The sequence below is a fragment of the Balaenoptera acutorostrata genome, chromosome 8 (genome assembly GCF_949987535.1).
Source record: "Balaenoptera acutorostrata chromosome 8, mBalAcu1.1, whole genome shotgun sequence".
Taxonomy (NCBI): Eukaryota; Metazoa; Chordata; class Mammalia; order Artiodactyla; family Balaenopteridae; genus Balaenoptera; species Balaenoptera acutorostrata.
In genome coordinates this window covers 27,942,156-27,962,749 of record NC_080071.1, presented here as the reverse complement: position 1 = coordinate 27,962,749, position 20,594 = coordinate 27,942,156, and the positions used below count along the sequence as shown (strand labels likewise).

Below are 20,594 nucleotides of genomic sequence, written 5' to 3'. Positions count from 1 at the left end.
GTATATATGTGCCACATCTTCTTTATCCATTCATCTGTCGATGGACACTTAGGTTGCTTCCATGTCCTGGCTGTTGTAAATAATGCTGCAATGAACATTGTGGTACATGACTCTTTTTTGAATTGTGGTTTACTCAGGGTATATGCCCAGTAGTGGGATTGCTGGGTCCTATGGTAGTTCTATTTGTAGTTTTTTAAGGAACCTCCATACTGTTCTCCATAGTGGCTGTATCAATTTACATTCCCACCAATAATGCAAGAGGTTGCCCTTTTCTCCACACCCTCTCCAGCCTTTATTGTTTGTAGATTTTTGATGATGGCCATTCTGATTGGTGTGAGGTGATACCTCATTGTAGTTTTGATTTGCATTTCTCTAATGATTAGTGATGTTGAGCATCCTTTCATGTGTTTGTTGGCAATCTGTGGATCTTCTTTGCAGAAATGTCTATTTAGACCTTCTGCCCATTTTTGGATTGGGTTGTTTGTTTTTTTGATACTGAGCTGCATAAGCTGCTTGTATATTTTGGAGATTAATCCTTTGTCAGTTGCTTCGTTTGCAAATATTTTCTCCCATTCTGAGGGTTGCTTTTTGTCTTGTTTATGGTTTCCTTTGCTGTGCAAAATCTTTTGTTTCATTAGGTCCCATTTGTTTATTTTTGTTTTTATTTCCGTTTCTCTAGGAGGTGGGTCAAAAAGGATCTTGCTGTGATTTATGTCATAGAGTGTTCTGCCTATGTTTTCCTCTAAGAGTTTTAGTGTCCGGCCTTACATTTAGGTCTTTAATCCATTTTGAGTTTATTTTTGTGTATGGTGTTAGGGAGTGTTCTAATTTCATTATTTTACATGTAGCTATCCAGTTTTCTCAGCACCACTTATTGAAGAGGCTGTCTTTTCTCCATCGTATATTCTTGACTCCTTTATCAAAGATAAGGTGACCCTATGTGCGTGGGTTTATCTCTGGGCTTTCTACCCTGTTCCATTGATCTATATTTCTGTTTTTGAGTCAGTACAATACTTTCTTGATTACAGTAGCTTTGTAGTATAGTCTGAAGTCTGGGAGCCTGATTCCTCCAGCTCCATTTTTCTTTCTCAAGATTGCTTTGGCTATTCGGGGTCTTTTGTGTTTCCATACAAATTGTGAAGTTTTTTTGTTATCATTCTGTGAAAAATGCCATTGGTAGTTTGATAGTGTTTGCATTGAATCTGTAGATTGCTTTGGGTAGTATAGTCATTTTCACAATGTTGATTCTTCCAATTCAAGAACATGGTATGTCTCTCCATCTGTTTGTACCATCTTTAATTTCTTTCATTGGCGTCTATAGTTTTCTGCATACAGGTCTTTTATCTCTTTAAGTAGGTTTATTCCTAGGTATTTTATATTTTTCTTGCAATGGTAAATGGGAGTGTTTCCTTAATTTCTCTTTCATATTTTTCATCATTAGTGTATAGGAATGAAAGAGATTTCTGTGCATTAATTTGGTATCCTGCTACTTTACCAAATTCATTGATTAGCTCTAGTAGTTTTCCGGTAGCATCTTTAGGATTCTCTATGTATAGTATCTTGTCATCTGCAAACAGTGACAGCTTTACTTCTTCTTTTCCGATTTGGATTCCTTTTACTTCTTTTCCTTCTCTGATTGCTGTGGCTAAAACTTCCAAAACTACGTTGAATAATAGTGGTGAGAGTGGGCAACCTTGTCTTGTTCCTGAACTTAGAGGAAATGGTTCCAGTTTTTCACCATTGTGAACAATGTTTGCTGTGGGTTGGTCATATAATGGCCTTTATTATGTTGAGGTAAGTTCCCTCTATGCCTGCTTTCTGGAGGGTTTTCATCATAAATGGGTGTTGAATTTTGTCAAAAATTTTTTCTGCATCCACTGAGATTATCATATGGTTTTTCTCCTTCAATTTGTTAATATGGTGTATCACATTGATTGATTTGCATAGATTGAAGAATCCTTGCATTCTTGGGATAAACCCAACTGGATCATGGTGTATGATCCTTTTAATGTGCTGTTGGATTCTGTTTGCTGATATTTTGTTGAGGATTTTTGCATCTATATTCATCAGTGATACTGGCCTATAGTTTTCTTTTTTTGTGACTTCTTTGTCTGGTTTTGGTATCAGGGTGATGGTGGGCTTGTAGAATGAGTTTGGGAGTGTTCCTCCCTCTGCTGTATTTTGGAATAGTTTCAGAAGGATAGGTGTTGCTCTTCTCTAAATGTTTGATGGAAGTTGCCTGTGAAACCATCTGGTCCTGGGCTTTGGTTATTGGAAGATTTTTAATCACAGTTTCAATTTCAGTGCTTGTGATTGGTCTGTTTATATTTTCTATTTCTCCCTGGTTGAGTCTCGGAAGGTTGTGCTTTTCAAAGAATTTGTCCATTTCTTCCAGGTGGTTCATTTTATTGACATATAGTTGCTTGTAGTAATCTCTCATGATCCTTTGTATTTCTGTTGTTACTTGTCCTTTTTCATTTCTAATTCTGTTGATTTGAGTCTTTTCCCTTTTTTCTTGATGAGTCTGGCTAATGGTTTATCAATTTTGTTTATCTTCTCAAAGAACCAGTTTTTAGTTTTATTGATCTTTGCTATCATTTCCTTCATTTCTTTTTCATTTATTTCTGATCTGATCTTTATGATTTCTTTCCTTCTGCTAACTTTGGATTCTTTTTGTTCTTCTTTCTCTAATTGCTTTAGGTGTAAGGTTAAGTTGTTTATTTGACATTTTTCTTGTTTCTTGAGATAGGATTATATTGCTATAAACTTCCCTCTTAGAACTGCTTTTGCTGCATCCCATAGGTTTTGGGCTGTTGTGTTTTCATTGTAATTTGTTTCTAGGTATTTTTTTATTTCCTCTTAATTTCTTCACTGATCTCTTGGTTATTTAGTAGTCTATTGTTTAGCCTCCATGTTTTTGTATTTTTTACAATTTTTTTCCCTGTAATTGATATCTAGTCTCATAGCATTGTGGTTGGAAAAGATACTTGATATGATTTCAATTTTCTTAAATGTACCAAGGCTTGATTTGTGACCCAAGATATGATCTATCCTGGAGAATGTTCCATGAGCACTTGAGAAGAAAGTGTATTCTATTGTTTTTGGATGGAATGTCCTATAAATATCAATTAAGTCCATGTTGTTTAATGTGTCATTTAAAGCTTGTGTTTCCTTATTTATCTTCATTTTGGATGATCTGTCCATTGGTGAAAGTGGGGTGTTAAAGTCCCCTACTATGATTGTGTTACTGTCGATTTCCCCTTTTATGGCTGTTAACATTTGCCTTGCGTATTGAGGTGCTCCTATGTTGGGTGCATAAATATTTACAATTGTTATATCTTCTTCTTGGATTGATCCCTTGATCGTTATGTAGTGTCCTTCTTTGTCTCTTATAATAGTCTTTATTTTAAAGTCTATTTTGTCTGATATGAGAATTACTACTCCAGCTTTCTTTTGATTTCCATTTGAATGGAATATCTTTTTCCAACCCCTCACTTTCAGTCTGTATGTGTCCCTAGGTCTGAAGTGGGTCTCTTGTAGACAGCATATGTACAAGTCTTGTGTTTGTATCCATTCAGTCAGCCTATGTCTTCTAGTTGGAGCAGTTAATCCATTTACATTTAAGGTAATTATTGATATGTATGTTCCTATTCCCATTTTCTTAATTGTTTTAGGTTTGTTTTTGTAGGTCTTTTCCTTCTCCTGTGTTTCCTGCCTAGGGAAGTTCCTTTAGCATTTGTTGTAAAGCTGGTTTGGTGATGCTGAATTCTCTTAGCTTTTGCTTATCTGTAAAGGTTTTAACTTCTCTGTTGAATCTGAATGAGATCCTTTCTCGGTAGAGTAATCTTGGTTGTAGGTTTTTCCCTTTCATCACTTGAAATATGTCCTGCCACTTCCTTCTGGCTTGCAGAGTTTCTGCTGAAAGATCAGCTGTTAACCTTATGGGGATTCCCTTGTATGTTATTTGTTGCTTTTCCATTGCTGTTTTTAATATATTTTTCTTTGTATTTAATTTTTGATAGTTTGATTAATATGTGTCTTGGCCTGTTTCTCCTTGGATTTATCCTGTATGGTACTCTCTGCACTTCCTGGACTTGAATGACTATTTCCTCCCCTGTATTAGGGAAGTTTTCAACTATAATCTCTTCAAATATTTTCTCAGTCCCTTTCTTTTTCTGTTCTTCCTCTAGGGCCCATATAATTCAAATGTTGGTGCATTTAATTTTGTCCCAGAAGTCTCTGTGACTGTCCTCAATTCTTTTCATTCTTTTTTCTTTATTCTGCTCTGTAACTATTTCCAGTATTTTATATTCCAGGTTACTTATCCATTCTTCTGCCTCAGTGATTCTGCTATTGATTCCTTCTAGAGAATTTTTAATTTCATTTATTGTGTTGTTTATCATTGTTTCTTTGCTCTTTAGTTCTTCTAGGTCCTTGTGAAATGTTTCTTGTATTTTCTCCATTCTATTTCCAAGATTTTGGATAATCTTTACTATCATTACTCTGAATTCTTTTTCAGGTAGACTGCCTATTTCCTCTGCATTTGTTTTGTCTGGTGGGTTTTTACTTTGCTCCTTTGTCTGCTGAGTATTTCTCTGTCTTCTCATTTTGCTTAACTTACTGTGTTTGGGGTCTCCTTTTTACAGGCTGCAGGTTCATAGGTCCTGTTGTTTTTGATGTCTGCCCCCAGTGGGTGAGGTTGGTTCAGTGGGTTGTGTAGGCTTCCTGGTGGAGGGGACTGGTGCCCGTGTTTTGGTGGATGAGGCTGGATCTTGTCTTTCTGGTGGGCAGAAACACGTCTGTTGTTTTGTTTTGGGGTGTCTGTGAACTTATTATGATTTTAGGCAGCCTCTCTGCTAATGGGTGGGGTTGTGTTCCTGTCTTGCTAGTTGTTTGGCATGTAGTGTCCAGGACTGGAGCTTGCTGGTTGTTGAGTGGAGCTGGGTCTTAGCGTTGAGATGGAGATCTCTGGGAGAGCTCTCACCGTTTGATATTACATGGGTCAGGAGGTCTCTGGTGGCCCAATGTCCTGAGCTCGGCTCTCCCACCTCCAAGGCTCAGGCCTGATACCTGGCCGGAGCACCAAGACCCTGTCAGCCACGCAGTATCCAAAATGTGATCTTAAGACCAGCACATGGGCATCGTGTGGCAGCTTGTTAAAACTCGAACATCTCAATCCTTCTTTTCTTTTCTTTTCGTTTCATTTCTTCTCTTCTCTTCTCTTCTCTCTCTCTCTTTCTTTCATCAACCACTCTGATTGTTTTAGTTCTACTGCAGGCATTTTATTCCTCACATTTAATAAACCAGGGCCTCGCTTCTTCCCTTCCAAGGGTCATGTTGGGTGAAGCTGTGCTGGGCTGACCTGGTTGGGGTTCAGAAGCCCTCAGGACCTATTATGTTCTTCCACCCTCTCTCTACTTATTAGAAATCCAGCCCCCTCAACCTGTCTGCCACTCCCTCAAGGCAGGCCTATCTTCTAAAGCTAAGACATTTCCTTTCTCCTCCACAGTTAAAACTTTCCAGAAAGATCAGCAACCTGGGGCTGGTCCCGTCTGATTAGCCAGCACTGAAGTTGCTCAGGCAGGAGGCAACGGGACCGTCCGGGCAGGTGTGGGTGGTGAGGTAACGGGGTGCACTGAGTCTGACACTAGAGCACAGGCTCATGGCCTTTAATATATATTTTTAACTGAAATTTGTTTTTTAGGTTATTCAAATACCAGATGTGATCTATTAAATCTTTCAAGATGGCCTTTTTGTTGTTATTTCAATATGACCTTACATTAATAAATATTTCCAATTTAATTAAAACACTTTCACATTTCTTACCTAAAGTTTACATGTTTGTTTTTTATATGCCAGGTGGTAGTGAGAGCTTTGGTAAAAACAACTTTACCCACATTGAATGTGTTTCTGGTCTGCCTTATGATCTGGCTGGCTTTTAGCATCATAGGAGTACACTTATTTGCTGGCACATTCTATGAATGCATTGACCCAACAAGTGGAGAAAGGTTTCCTGTATCTGAAGTCATGAATAGAAGTCAATGTGAAAGCCTTGTGTTTAATGAATCCATGCCATGGGAGAATGCAAAACTGAACTTTGATAATGTTGGAATCAGTTTTCTTTCACTGCTTCAAGTAGTAAGTACATGTTTGAATTTGTGAATTACATGTTCATTCATATTGTATGTGAACATAAAGGACAAAATGTGGATGCTTAATAAAGTTGGTTTTAAATTATTTTAGCAATTATTAGTTAGCAGATACATGTTATGGGACATACTATAGTAAGCTCATTTAGAAAGACAAAAGTGAAATATAGTCCTTGCTCTGTTGGGAGAAGGAAGTGGAAATAAAGGTAGGACTAACGGAGGAAATGACAGGTACTGGCCAAAGCTATTTCCTCCACCACTGATGAGATAATAGGTTCACAATTTTTGATCTAACTCAGATTACTGCTATTTTGTTTCTACTTAGTGCTTTGAGGAATGGCTACTTGGTCCCCCAATATCTAGCAGATATAAGGTGGTGAATAATTCCTGTCTTACCTCCGTCATAGTAAAGAACATATACAGCAGTTACAACTAACTATGACACTTGGGCAGCGTGTATTTACTTACCATTTATCTATCTATCTAACCAGTGCTCTCTCTCTCTCTTTTTATTAATACTATCTTAAAATATTTTAAGTTATTAACTACAATTAAGCTAAGTAGTTTTAAATAGTTGTTAATAGACAATACAAATGTAAAACTGAAAGTGGTAAAGATCTCAATTACACAGTATATTGAAGTGTGGTCAGCCTTACTAATCAAATGCTTTACTATAATAATAACAGATTGAGTTTTAATTTTTACTTGCCACAAAACATAAGATTTCCATAAAAATTAAATACATGCCATTTTTACAGGCCACATTTAATGGATGGATCACTATTATGAATTCAGCAGTTGATTCTGTTGGTGTAAGTACAATATAATCCTAGAGCCACTGTTAAGGTTCACACAAAGTCATTTTTGCAATTCAAGGACAGGACACAAGCAATAATTGAGTAATTAACATGGTAAAAGCAAATGCTTATGCTAGATAGAAATTAAATACATTTCAGATTGAATATTTCATGAACAATGAACTCCTTCCAGGATTATATACAATGGTTGAGGCCAAATAGACCCATTTGAAGGATTATCATAAAAATGATTAAACCAATGCAATAAACTTTAAAATTCAAATAAAAGCCATCCTATCTCTTCACCAAAGAACAAGGAGGAAATATTGCCTCAAGTATCACTGTTGTATTTTTTTTGTCATAAATTATTTTCTAAGTCTTAAAAGGTCAGTATAAATATTTTGCTTATTTTCTCACTTTTTATTTTATTTTTAAAAACAATTTTTTCAGAGAAATTTTAGATCTACAGCAAAATTGAGAGGGAGGTACAGAGATTTCCCATATACCTCTGCCCTCACACATGCACACCTCCCCATTATTGACATTCCTCACCACAGTGCTACATTTTTTACCAAAGACGAACCTACATTGACACATCATAATCACCCAATGTTCATAGTTCATAGGGTTCACTCAGTGTTGTACATTCTATGGGTTTGGACAAATGTATAATAACATATACCCTTCATTATAATATCATACAGGGTATTTTCACTGCCCTAAAAATCCTCTGTGCTCTGCCTTATTTTGCTTATTTTTTAATTTAACTTTTAGGTAGATATGCAGCCTAATTTTGAAGACAATATCTACATGTGTTGTTACTTTATTGACTTTATTATCATTGGATTATTTCTTCCTCTGAGTATGTTGATTGGTGCTATTATTGCTAATTTCAACAAACATAAAGTAAAGATAAGTATAAATATTCTTTGTTCATCAATGCCCGAGGGAAAAAATATGTCCTGCTTCAAATAATTGGTTTTGGATTCAGCTTAATATTGTTTTTATTTGGTACTTATCTTTAAAAAAATGATTGATGTTCCTGCAGATTGATGGATATTGCTGAAATGTTCATCTTTACATTGTTTTCTATATTCAAATAAGCACAGACAAGTTTAAACGTTAAAAATTACAAATGTTTCTGTATATAGGTTTGTAAATAATGACATGCTGAAAAATAACATTGTTACGCATCTGCACAAATATCTGAAGATGTTCAAGAAAAATAAGCCACACTTTTTTACTCTCTGATATACTCAAAGCTTTCAGAGTCATAACCAGCAGAGACATATTTGCTGGTTGAAATAGCTTTTTCTGCTAGAAGTAGAGGGAGTCATAAATCCTAATTACATGACCTAAATAGGAGCGCTTGAAACACATAAGAGAGAATTCAGAGGCAGAATTTAACAACCCATGTTTGGTGCCATCTCCACACAAAGACTCCCTTCAGGGCTTCTGTTAATACAAATGCCTCAAAAGTCATATAAGTTCACTTATTTTAACCTCAGGGCCGTACTTCCTATTAGGTGTAGGAATGACTTATGGTAAATCAAAGAAAAGAAGAGTTTAATCTTGAAATTCCATCTTTGGCCATGTCATCAAAGTTTAACCACATGTAGAATCTGGTAAACAAACCACTCTGAGTCTGCACTAATTAGATGGGATTAGAGAGATCAGTGGTCAAATGAAATATTCATTGAATTGGATGCTTCATCTTCCTAACGATTTCAACCTAATGGGATAATATCCTAGGATTTGCTTCTGGACTTCAGACTGATGACCCCTGTCAATTTTAAGTGAGCAAGTCCTGACATGGGCAGTAACAATTCCTAATTCCTAGATTAACACATTAAATGTTCACCTCTTATTCACTTTGCATATTCTGTATAAGATACTGAAATTAACACTAGAAACACAAAGACGAATAATCCCTACAATTTTCTATGAAGAGGTAAGCACTGGTGCTTTTTGAATAATACTGAAAAGTATATTCTAATAGTATTTGGAAAATTAAGTAATGTATGAACATATAAAAACACATATATGACCAATTATTTTTTTCCTGATTATTAAAAGGTACAAACCAGCTTTACCTTTAGCTTTTTAGTTCAACTTTTCTTAGTAACCTTTCCAGATATCCTCTGCTGTTTCTCCTTTGTCTCTAACAAGAGGTAGGCCTCAGTAACTAAAAAGTTAAAATAAGGTTGACTACCCATCGGAAAGTTCATCAAAAGATAATTGATTATCAATCAGTTCCAGTGTATACTCTGTGTTTTGTATGAATTTTTGTGCAGAAGGTCAGACATGTTTAAACATGATTTAGTTCATTGCAGTTAAGCCTTTTTTAAAGTATTAAATCAATAATTGCCAAGCTTTCGAAAACACATATTAATGTAAGATGAAATTTGGATTAAATATGATTTTAACATCTTTTTCTTTCATTTCTTTACCTGGGAGGCTCAAATATCTTTATAACAGTAAAACAGAAGAAACAATACCATGCACTGAAGAAGCTGATGTGCGAAGTCTCTCAAAAACCAGTACCTCGCCCAGAAGTAAGGAAATATCTAGATTTTTGTTTTAAGTTCTGAAAAAGTTTCCTTTATATAGTCTCTCTTACAAATGAAGATGTGTTTTTAAAATTCTTAACAACAAATGCTTTTGACAAAATTTTTAAAATATAGTCTTTGAAAGAGCTTTTGATGGTCTTTCTGTTTGTTTGCTTTTACTCTGTGCTATAGTCATAGCTTGGTAAAAACTTAGTCTTCAGTTATTCTCCTATTTATGCTGGGAGGGAAGCTGTAAATCTAAAGACAATACGTCTGTATAAATATCTTATTAATAAAAATATTACACCTTTTTTCTTTACACACAGAACAAGTTCCAAGGATTTGTCTTTGACTTGGTAACAAATCAAGTTTTCGATGTCATCATCATGGTTCTTATATTTTTCCAAGCAATAACCATTATGATACAAAGTGATGAACAGAACCCAAAAATTGACATTGCTCTCTACTGGATTAACTCAGTTTTTGTTATACTGTACACTGGAGAATGTGTACTAAAGCTCGTCGTTTTCCATTACAACTATTTCACCAATGGATGGAACCTTTTTGATTTTATGGTGGTTGTTTTCTCTATTACAGGTAAGATTTTGTTTAGTCAGATTTTCATTTGTAATAATACTAATTCAGGCAAGCTCTTAGAGTAAACATCTCCTGAGATATAGTCTCTTAATAAGCAAAACAGGTAGGGATCCTTTTTATTTCCAGCAGGAATGCCTTACATTTTTACATTCATACATGTACACATGCCTGACAGATATAAGATATTTAAAATACTTTCTGAATTAATACATAGACTTGACTTCACAGACCACCAGATAAATGCTTAATTACCCCTTCAGTATATCACATACATTATTTTTCTAAGATGACACTAGACGGACCTTTATGTCTTAGCATGATATAACCTTTCAAACTCATTATTGTTCCCTTTCCTCTAATCTCTAAAACTGTTTGCTACTTTCACAACACTAGAGTTTTAGGGTTTAATGAATTTGTTACAAGTTTTCTCTTACTCTGGAGATCCCAGTCCTATATTTAACAAATATACTTGATTACCCTCTTTGTGAATATGTATTATGCTGTGTGCAAAGAATTCAGTTACAAACAAAGTAGGCATAATTCCTGTATATACATAGTTTATAATCTATCAAGGGATGCAGACAATTAAACAGTACATTTTAATGTTGTGCTATTAAGGTTATGATAAGGGAAGAAGCATGGGGTGCCACAGCAGCACAACAGAGCGAGGAGCACCTAATCAGTAAGTAGAGATCAGAGAAAACTTCATGGAAGAAGCAAAAATCTAAATAGAGACCTATTGGATAAGGAGGTAGCCAAGAATCTAGGATAAAAGTGTTTTAGGCAGAGAAAAGTTTGTTTATTGTCTGCCTCCCATAAGACACATACTAGAATGTTATCTCCATAAGAGTAGAAACAATATTTAATGTTATTGTCAAGTACTATTCTATGCAGTCAGTAGTGAAAAATGTAGATAAACTGCTCAGTTGTGCTCCCAGAAATTTCATTCATCAGCTGGTAGTAGAGGCAGTGCAGCTAATATTGATAGACAAGTACAAGAAGCTTGCTAGAAAAGTATGTAAAGTCAGGAAAGGGCTGATAGGAAGAAAACAGAGGAAAACAGAATTAAAGAGCCCCATGAGACTGAAATGAGAGTTACTGAATCAGACATCTAGAAGGAGAGGAGATTGCAGTCCGAGATACAGATGTTCGAATTTGAGATCTCAGAAGGTCAGGTATCCTGGGTGCAGAATGTGGCCATAGATGGGTGTGTCTACAGTAAAATGATGGAGATTATTAAAATTTAAGAAAGCCAAATACTGGAGGGCTAGCCTTTCAATGGGTTGTTGATGGTAGGTGCTGGGGTGGAAAGGGTGACAGTGAGCCATGTACCAAAGTCTCCAATGAATATGAACGAGGGGGAATGAATAAATCATAGAACCAAGGAATGGTAGGAGATGGTATAGTTGAATGTCATGGTCCACAAACTGTGAAAAATTTCTTTTTTGTTTATAAAATTAATGTGAAGGAAAAGTATCTGGAAATCACATTGGAAAGAGGGAAAGATGCTTGCTTGTTCCATCTTTCTACCCTGTGAAATGTGGAATGGGAAAGAGTGAGTTATCTGTGCTTGAGAGTGTTGCAAGGGAAATAGTGTCCTCAAGATAGAGTCAGATTTTAGATAAGAAAGGAAGTGAAGAAAATTTAGTGATGAAGAAGTAAAAATGTGTTTATAGTTAAGTAGGAAAACCTCCTGCATAATGGAAGGGTTTGAGAGATTGAGGAGAAATGAACATTTGAGTCAGAGTAGAAAGTTCACTAAAGCACTGTGGAAATGAGGGTATATGTAAGATAGAACGTCAGGGAGAATGCCATCATTGACAGTGACCAAATTAACAGAAATGTGAGACATGATCCTTCCAGATTCAGCAAACATACCATCTCATTTAGAAGTTTCATGGGATTTTCCCCTTCTCCACCTTCTCAACTCAGAATGAACCACACCCTCTCCAGTACTTTCAGAGAGCATCCCTTATGTTTTTTATGGTAATTATAATTTCACCTTGCTTTATAGTTATATATCTCCCTCTCATAGTGCCCTCATCCTCCCACCATTGCCAGAAAGAAAAGTTCTTAGCGAAGACTCATTTATTCAATTCACATTTAAAGCTCCTAAGGTCCCAGATACTATTTATGAAGTCAATAAATCAAATTATAATCTGTGATCACTGAATATGAAATCTTTTTTAAACTATGTTTATCCAGTAGGTCTTTCTGCCTTGCATTATAGTTAGTTTAAATGTCTACCTCTACTCCCTAGGTTATATGGTCTTTGAGGATAGGAGTCATGTCACTCATCTTCACATATTTTCTTGACACCTTTATTAGGTATCCAATAAAGGTTGGGTTGAATTAAATTTATTGATCTAACTGCAATCAGGAAAAAAAAATATGACTACTGTCGTATATTATGAATTCATGCCATCTGTGACTCCAAAAGTGCTTGATCTGTAATACTCTGAAAATGATGGTAGAAATAATTCTCTTCCAAATTTTGTTAGACACTCTGAGCATTGCCACAATTAGTATTTGGCTAACCCAGACTTTCAGTATGTGCTAAATGTTATACGGGAAGGATTAATTACCTTAACATAAAGAAGAAAACCAAAGAAGTGTAAAATAATTTATATTCCTCTAAATAATTGTATTGCCTGATTTATCTTTTTCTACACCAAGGACTATTTCTGCCTCTGATGGTGGGATATTACCTTGTACCTCCTTCCCTTGTGCAACTGATACTTCTCTCACGGATCATCCACATCCTGCGTCCTGAGAAAGGACCAAAGGTGTTCCATGATCTGCTGCTTCCTTTGATGCTGTCCCTCCCCGCATTGTTGAACATCAGTCTCCTTATCTTCCTGATCATGTTTGTCTACGCCATCTTTGGAATGTACAATTTTGCCTATGTTAAAAAGGAAGCTGGAATTAATGACATGTCCAACTTTGAAACCTTTGGCAGCAGTATGCTCTGTCTTTTCCAAGTTACAGTCTTTGCTGGTTGGGACGAGATGCTCAATGCAATTTTCAACAGTAAATGGTCTGACTGTGATCCTGATAAAATTAACCCTGGGACTCAGGTTAGAGGAGACTGTGGTAACCCCTTTGTTGGGATTGTTTATTTTGTCAGTTACATCCTCATATCATGGCTGATCATTGTAAACATGTACATTGTTGTTGTCATGGAGTTTTTAAATATTGCTTCTAAAAAAAAAGCCAAGACATTGAGTAAAGATGATTTTAGGAAATTTTTTCAGGTATGGAAGAGGTTTGATCCTGATAGAACCCAGTATATAGACTCTAGCAAGCTTTCAGACTTCGCAGCTGCTCTTGATCCTCCTCTTCTAATGGCAAAACCAAACAAGGGCCAGATCGTTGCTATGGATCTTCCCATGGCTGTTGGGGACAGAATTCATTGCCTTGACATCTTACTCGCTTTAACAAAGAGAGTTATGAGTAAAGATGTGAGCATGGAGAAAGTTCTTTCAGAGATGGAATCTGGATTTACGTTAGCCAACCCTTTTAAGATCACATATGAGCCAATTACAACTACTCTGAAACGAAAACAAGAGGTAGTCTCAGCAACCATCATTCAGCGTGCTTATAAAAGTTACCGTTTAAGGCAAAATGACAAAAAAACATCAGATATTCGTATGATAGATGGGGACGTGGAAGTTCAGGCTATCAAAGAAGATTCATATTTTGACAAAACTGAGGGAAAGTCAACTATTTAAAGCCAGATCTAATCCCACTTACTACCTTTTCACCTTCTTTACATATTCCCCAAATGTTAAAAGTTTAGATCAGAAATAAAAGCAAAGATCAGAGAAACTAAAGATTTCACTTAAAAATGAATTGTTTACAACCCATGGAAGATAAGCTTGTGCTCACAAGATCCCATGTCCAATTCACTTTTACCCCTGTATATTCAGTCTGACCAAGACAACCCCTTGATATTACTGCAGAGTTAAATTGGGTTAAAACTGTTGTTTAATAATCCAATACTTGTTTTCTCTATATGGCTTATATGGTGTGTGCTTCTTCTGGAGGGTTGGGGGAGGTAGTAGCAGAAATTAGTAGCCAAAGGAGCTTACTTATACATTTTATGTCTACTTTAACTTGATGGGATTCAAGTCACTACTAATGGGACTTAATTACAAATAAACAAGTACTTTCTTAAAGTGGGATGGTATTTTAAAAAATAGTACAATGCTACAGGCCATTAAATGATAAACTTGCCTAGATCGATGCCAATCAGGGGAAGAGGAAAGGTAGTTCTTAGAAAGTGTCTTTGAGATTAATCAAAGAGACTCTTGGGCTGATTCAAACCACTTTTGAAAAAGATTGATTAGAGCCTAGGTTTTGTTTTTGATTGTTTTGGTTTTATTTATTTTTGGTTTGTGAATTAATGTTTCATTGTTCTTGGATTCCTGGTTTCTCATCTTTCTGGCTAGTTCCAGCTAAGACCATTCTCTCTTTAAGAGAATGGGTTCCTAGAACAATCAGCATAAAGGGAACTACAGTTACAGCCTACATTTTCTAATTTTTCTCATTTCTCATTGGGAAACAGTGGCCACTTTGTAGTACTTTCCACTGCACTTCATGGATTTTTATAACTTTGAGAAAGAAAATGACCACTAAAACTGTGTGGACTCTGAACTAGGAGATCAAAGTGTGAGTTTGTTGCTCATGGTGTTTTATAACATTAGTGTATGCAAGTTAGTTTCCACTTTCTCATTTATCTTTCCAAGTTTTCTGTTTTGTTTCATGTTTATTTCATCACATACATAATTACTATCTAAAATGTTTTATGTTTGAAAAACTTTAAAATCCTAAGCATTAATTTTCACTAGTAAAATTATTTTTAAAAGATAGGCACAGATAGTTGTTTTGATGTAATCATAAAATGCAGTCTCTTGCATCCCTGTAATTTGAGATTCAGATATTTATTCTATTTGTATGAAGATTGATTTCAGTGTGCCTACAAAGTCCTAAAGGATTCAGAAAGAAAATATGTATACTGATGACTTAATGACAAGCTTTAAATATGTTGTATGACATTCAATATCACTTAAATATCAGTAATCGTATTTTATTATGAATGCATGATCTTGATTGAGCCTTAACTATTATAATCTATTTCTGCTCCTCAGAAATGTATTAACCTGACCAAGATGCCTTTGGGGGATCCCCTAAGCAAATGTAATTTCAGGGTTGTTTCTTACTGTAAGTGTTCCTTCCCTCTCTCCTCCTGTTCTCCATCATGTGATGGGGACCAGTGAGGAATCAGTGTTAATTTGGTGACATGGTGACAGCTGGTGCTTTATTTAAGCTTCTCAATTTTCTATTTCTTGGAAATGCTTTAATGTGAAAACTGCTTCAAATATTTAAACTGAATCTAAGCTTGCTTCTGTAAATTCCATAAAGACTATGAACTGATTTTAGTTCAAAAATGATATCTTTTAATTGTAAATCATGTTTGCCACTAACCTTCCAAAAACTATGTAAAGAATTATTTTTAGCAAATATTACAATATATTTTACTTTTTAGATACTAAAGAAAATAGTAAATACAACTTGTTAACCAAGGTAAGCTTTGGTTTTTTTCTTTCGTAAATTAGGTTGGCAACTTTGTGTAATAAGAACTTTTTAAAATGAGCCTTATATTAAAGCTTATTCATTCAGGTTCAAAGTTCAAAACTGGAAATATTTTTGCTTCCTTTGGATTAAGTTAATTTTGTAAAATAAATATTAGTAAGCTTGCCAGAGACCCTTACAAACTGACAAAATGTAAAAAGCACTCCTCTTAGCAAAATCCGAAGTTTACTAGATATATCTCCATATTTTTAGAAGTTGCTATATGGAAGATAATGCTGAAATTAAATTTATTGGTATGCTAATATTTATCAATACCTGCTTCTTTAAAATTTTTATTTCTGCTTCTTTAATAAATATAATTCACTTTAAAATGGTTTTTCAAATGTTGGAAATAGCTACCATTTATTGAGCAGACTGTTAAGCCCAGCCTTGTGCTAAGTATTTATCATGCATGAACTCAGCATTCACAACTCATGAAGCAATGATAATTCTCATTTTATAGATGAAAATACTCAGGCTTAGAAGGGTTATAAGGGCTTTTATATGACACAGAACTTGTAATTAACACGGCCAGGAATGCAAACCAGGGCTAGTTTCAGAGCCTGAATAGCTAACCACTCTGTATGACAACTGTCTAGTAATAAATGACCTGGGTAAAGACAAAGGAAGTTTAAGATAAATTATATTTTTGTGCAGAGATAAGGAATCTTCTTCCCCCCCTCTCCTCTTGCCCTCTCCCCCACCCCTCTCTCTCCCTCTCTCTTTCCCTTTCTCCCTCTCTCCTTCTCTCCCCAACCTCCAGCCCCCTCCACCACCACTGCCCACACCCCACCCCTGCGGAAGGAATTTTAAAAGTTATGACCACTTCTGGAAAAAGGAAAGGCACAAGGGATAAAACTACAGAAGTTTTTTTCATTCAACATTTATTGAATGCTAGATACTAGAGATAAACCCAGAGCCTGGATAGATATACATACATATACACATAGATGCATACAAAGATAAATATGAGACTAAAGAATTTACTGGCTACCAGGGGAAACATAACTATTCAGCTGGATATATAATATATGGTAATTTTTATACTATTTCATATAACCTGTAATATATATATACAGGAAGGAATGATGGATTCTACATTAGAAATTACAGGTGATGTTAATAAAATGCGCCCCTGAAGAAAACGAAAGATTTTATCAATTAGAGAAAAAGGTAACTGTATTCAACACAGAGACAATTTTAAGGAGAGGAGTTCATCATGGAGATGAGACCTAAGGTTCCAGCTACTAGTTATTCAAGCTAGACAATAAAGAGAGAGAGAGGAATCAACAATAGGATAAAATTTTCACAGCAGAGATGGAATAGAAACTGGAGCACAATTACTCTGGGCACTCTGAATGCCTTCCCAGACATGCTTTATTTTGCCCTTTGGTTCTTGAACCCTCTCCTCCTTTAACTGCTCCTTTCAATAAATTCCAGGTCCACATTCTCAACTCTAACACTCAATAACATGCCCCAGTGGATGACTGAGGCTTCACTCTACCGGTGGGGATTTTCATCTTTATGTTAGGTAACCTAAAACTGTCAGGGTCAGACACCTACTCTTCTCCTCATCTGTAAGTGAACCTCTTATCTTCACTGACTTCAGAATTACAAATTAGCTCACAGGATTTTCTCTCAACTCCAGCTATCTACTCTATTAACCATCCAGGTGGCACAACACCCTTACTCCTGGATTCTAGTCTAGACCAAACGAAGGTAACATCTTCAAATGACCCATAAGTTCAGGGTCCCCATTCATATAAAATTTCATCACCATTCTTCCCTTCTTTTCTTCTTACTATCTTTCATAAAAAACTGTTGAGCATCTCCTAGGCACAGTAATTTAGAGATAAAGTTGTCTTTATCCTTAAAAAGGTATTAGTCAAGCTTCTCCAGAGAAACAGAACTAATAGGATACATAGAGATATATGAGGAGATTTATTAGATACATAGAGATATATAAGAGGAGATTTATTATTATGGGAATTGGCTCACACAATTATAGAATCTGAGATATGCCATGTGCAAGCTTGAGAACCAGGAAAGATGGCAGTACAGTTCTGTCCACATCCAAAGGCCTGAGAACCAGGGAAGCCATGGGGTAGCTCCCAGTCCAAGGCCAAAGGCCTAAGAACTGGGGAGGGACAATGGTGTAAGTCCCAAAATCTGAATCTAAAGGCCCTGGAACCAGGAGCTCCAGTGTCCAAGAGCAGGAGAATATAGATGTCCCAGCTCAAGAACAGAGAGAGAGAGAATTCATCCTTCCTCCATCTTTTTGTTCTATTTGGACCTTAAATGAACTGGATGATGCCTGCCCATTGGTGAGGGAAATCTTCCTTGTTTTCATTCTTTTACTTCCAATAGACATATGTCCCTGAATTTGAAGTGGGTTTCTTATAATCATTATATGGCTGGGTCACATTTTTTAATCTACTTTTTACTGGTATATTTAGATCAATTACATTTAAGGTAATTATTGATATGTTAACATTTAAGGTTGTCATTTATTATTTGTTTTCTATTTGTTTCCTCCAGTCTCATGTTTCTGGTTCTCTTTTCTTACCTTCCTGCACAATTCTGAACATATTTTAGGATTCCATCTGGATTTATTCATAGTGCTTTTAAATATACCTCTTTGTATATTTTTGGTAGTGCTTGTTCTGAGTGTTACTATATCTACTTATCTATATATCTATCAATCTACAAATTATACAGTCTAATATAAAGCGTTTTAACACTTTTAGTGAAGCGTGGAAACCTCACTCTCATTTGTCTCTTTGTCTTCCCCGTTTGAAAATATTATTGTCTTGGGAATCAGAAGGCACTACAATTTTTGTTCCAGTCATCAAATATGGTTTTAAAACTCATAAGGAAAAGAACAGTCCGTTGTATGAGTCCATATTTCTGCTCTTTGCTTTACTTCTTCTTTCTTCCTGACGCTCCATCATTCCTTCTTTTATCAATTATTTTCTGTTTGAAGAATTTTCCTTAGCCAATCTTTAAAAGTAAGAGAGTTTATTTCTCTTTAATATTTTTATTTTTAATATATATTTATTGCAAGTTGAAATGATAGCGTTTTGATATATTGAGTTAAACAGAATATATTACTAAATTTTTAGAAAGACTATGTCTGCTAGTAACAAATTCTTCTAGCTTTTCTTCCTCTGAGAATGTTTTTATTTCTCTTTCATTCCTGAAGGATAAATTCATAGGATATAGAATTTGTGGTTGACAGTTTTTTGCCTGAAGAATATTGTGCCATTTCTGGCTTCCATAACCTCACAGAAGAAATCCATTGTCATTTGCATTGGTATTCATTCCACTGTAGGTAAAATGTCATCTCCTTACAGCTGCTTTCAATAATTTTTAATTTTTAGTTTTCAAATTTTTTAATTGGGTAGAGCTTTGGCATGGATTTCTTTGTGTTTATCCTGTTTGGCATCTACTCAGCTTCTTGGAACTGTAGATTTCTGTCTTTAACCAAATTTATGGCATCTTCAGCCAATACTTCTTTAAACAATTTTTCAGCCTCGCCTTTTTCTCCTTTCCTTCTGCGATAGTAACGACATGAAGGATGGCTCTTTTGTTATTGTCTCACAGGTCCCTGAGGCTCTGTTCTTTTTTTTTTTTTTTTTTTTTTTTACAATCTTTTTTCTGTCTGTTGTTCAGATTGGGTGAATTGTATTGTTCTCTGCTTAAGTTCACTGATTTTCTCCTTCATCATCTTCACTCTACTGTTGAACCCATCTATTGACTTTTTTATTTCTGTTATTGTATTTTTCAGTTCTATAATTCCACTGATTTTCTTCTTATATAATCTATTTCTTTGCAGTGATTTTCTGGTTTTTAATTTGTTTCAAGAGAATTTGCAATTCATTGTTGAAACATTGTTATAGTTGATGTTTTTAAAATATTTCTCAGATAATTCCAGTATCTGACTCATCTCAGGATTACTGTCAACTAATTGTCTTTTGTCCTTCAACTTGTGATTTTTCTTCATTCTTGGTATGTTGGCTGTTTTTTTAAAATCATACTCTGGATATTTTGTCTATATTAGGAGATACTGGACCCTACTTAAATCTTTCATTTTAGCAGTTAATCACACTGTTTAGGTTTAGCATATAGGTCTTGGTCTATTTTTGCAGGCTGTGGTTCTCATGGTAGTTTAATTTTCAGAGCCTTGGAGGCGTTATTTTGGTTTTCCTTGTTTATCTGATGTGGCTTGGGCTGCCCCTGGTCCCTGCTGGACTGAAAGAGGTTTTCACAGGCCAAGCAACCTGGCTTTTCTCAGAGGGAGGTCAGGGAATAAGGAAGGATCCCTCTACTAACAGGTCATGAGGACAAGGAGACTTTCTGGACCGGGCTACTTGTGCCTACATCCTCCTTGCTGGCTCCTCCCATCCATTCAGGTGTCTCTGGGCAGAGAAAGAAAGTCTCTGCATCTCCCAGATTACTGGGTTTAATTTCCACTCTTTATGGCTGCAACTTCTGTAACTGACACTTTGTTATAGCTACATCTAGTCTCTAGGGAACTGCTTGTAAACATGCCTCCTGCACCCTGATCCCCAGCCCCCACCCCGCCTTCAGGCCTAGAAGAAAAATCCCTTGACTTCCCTTTAAACTTTGCCCGTACATTTTATGAGCTCAACTCTCCACAAATTATTCCTGATCCATACACCAGCTAAACTTTTGGCCTTTTATAGTTCTTGAAACTGAAAGAACTCAAATTCTACCTCCTGTAATAATTGACCTCAAAGTAAGCTGAAATCTTATTCTCTCTCTTTTAAAAAATTTTTTAAATTTAACTTTATTTTTTTGAAAAAGTAAAGGAAGGAAAAATGGAAGGAAGAAAAGAAGGAAAGGGG

General features: G+C 35.6%; 1 protein-coding gene across 2 annotated transcripts in view; it reads left to right on the top strand.

The window, feature by feature from the left end:
- SCN7A (sodium voltage-gated channel alpha subunit 7) overlaps nucleotides 1-15,682 on the top strand; it is a 77,993-nt gene extending 62,311 nt beyond the window's left edge. For both annotated transcript variants that reach the window (XM_057551916.1, XM_007183217.2), the window contains exons 20-25: nucleotides 5,860-6,138; nucleotides 6,908-6,961; nucleotides 7,721-7,858; nucleotides 9,397-9,501; nucleotides 9,822-10,092; nucleotides 12,769-15,682. In XM_057551916.1, the coding sequence (XP_057407899.1) occupies nucleotides 5,860-6,138; nucleotides 6,908-6,961; nucleotides 7,721-7,858; nucleotides 9,397-9,501; nucleotides 9,822-10,092; nucleotides 12,769-13,823 (1,902 nt within the window). In that variant the 3' untranslated portion in view covers nucleotides 13,824-15,682. The remainder of the gene's footprint in view (nucleotides 1-5,859; nucleotides 6,139-6,907; nucleotides 6,962-7,720; nucleotides 7,859-9,396; nucleotides 9,502-9,821; nucleotides 10,093-12,768) is intronic.
- The last annotated feature ends 4,912 nt before the right edge of the window (nucleotides 15,683-20,594 follow it).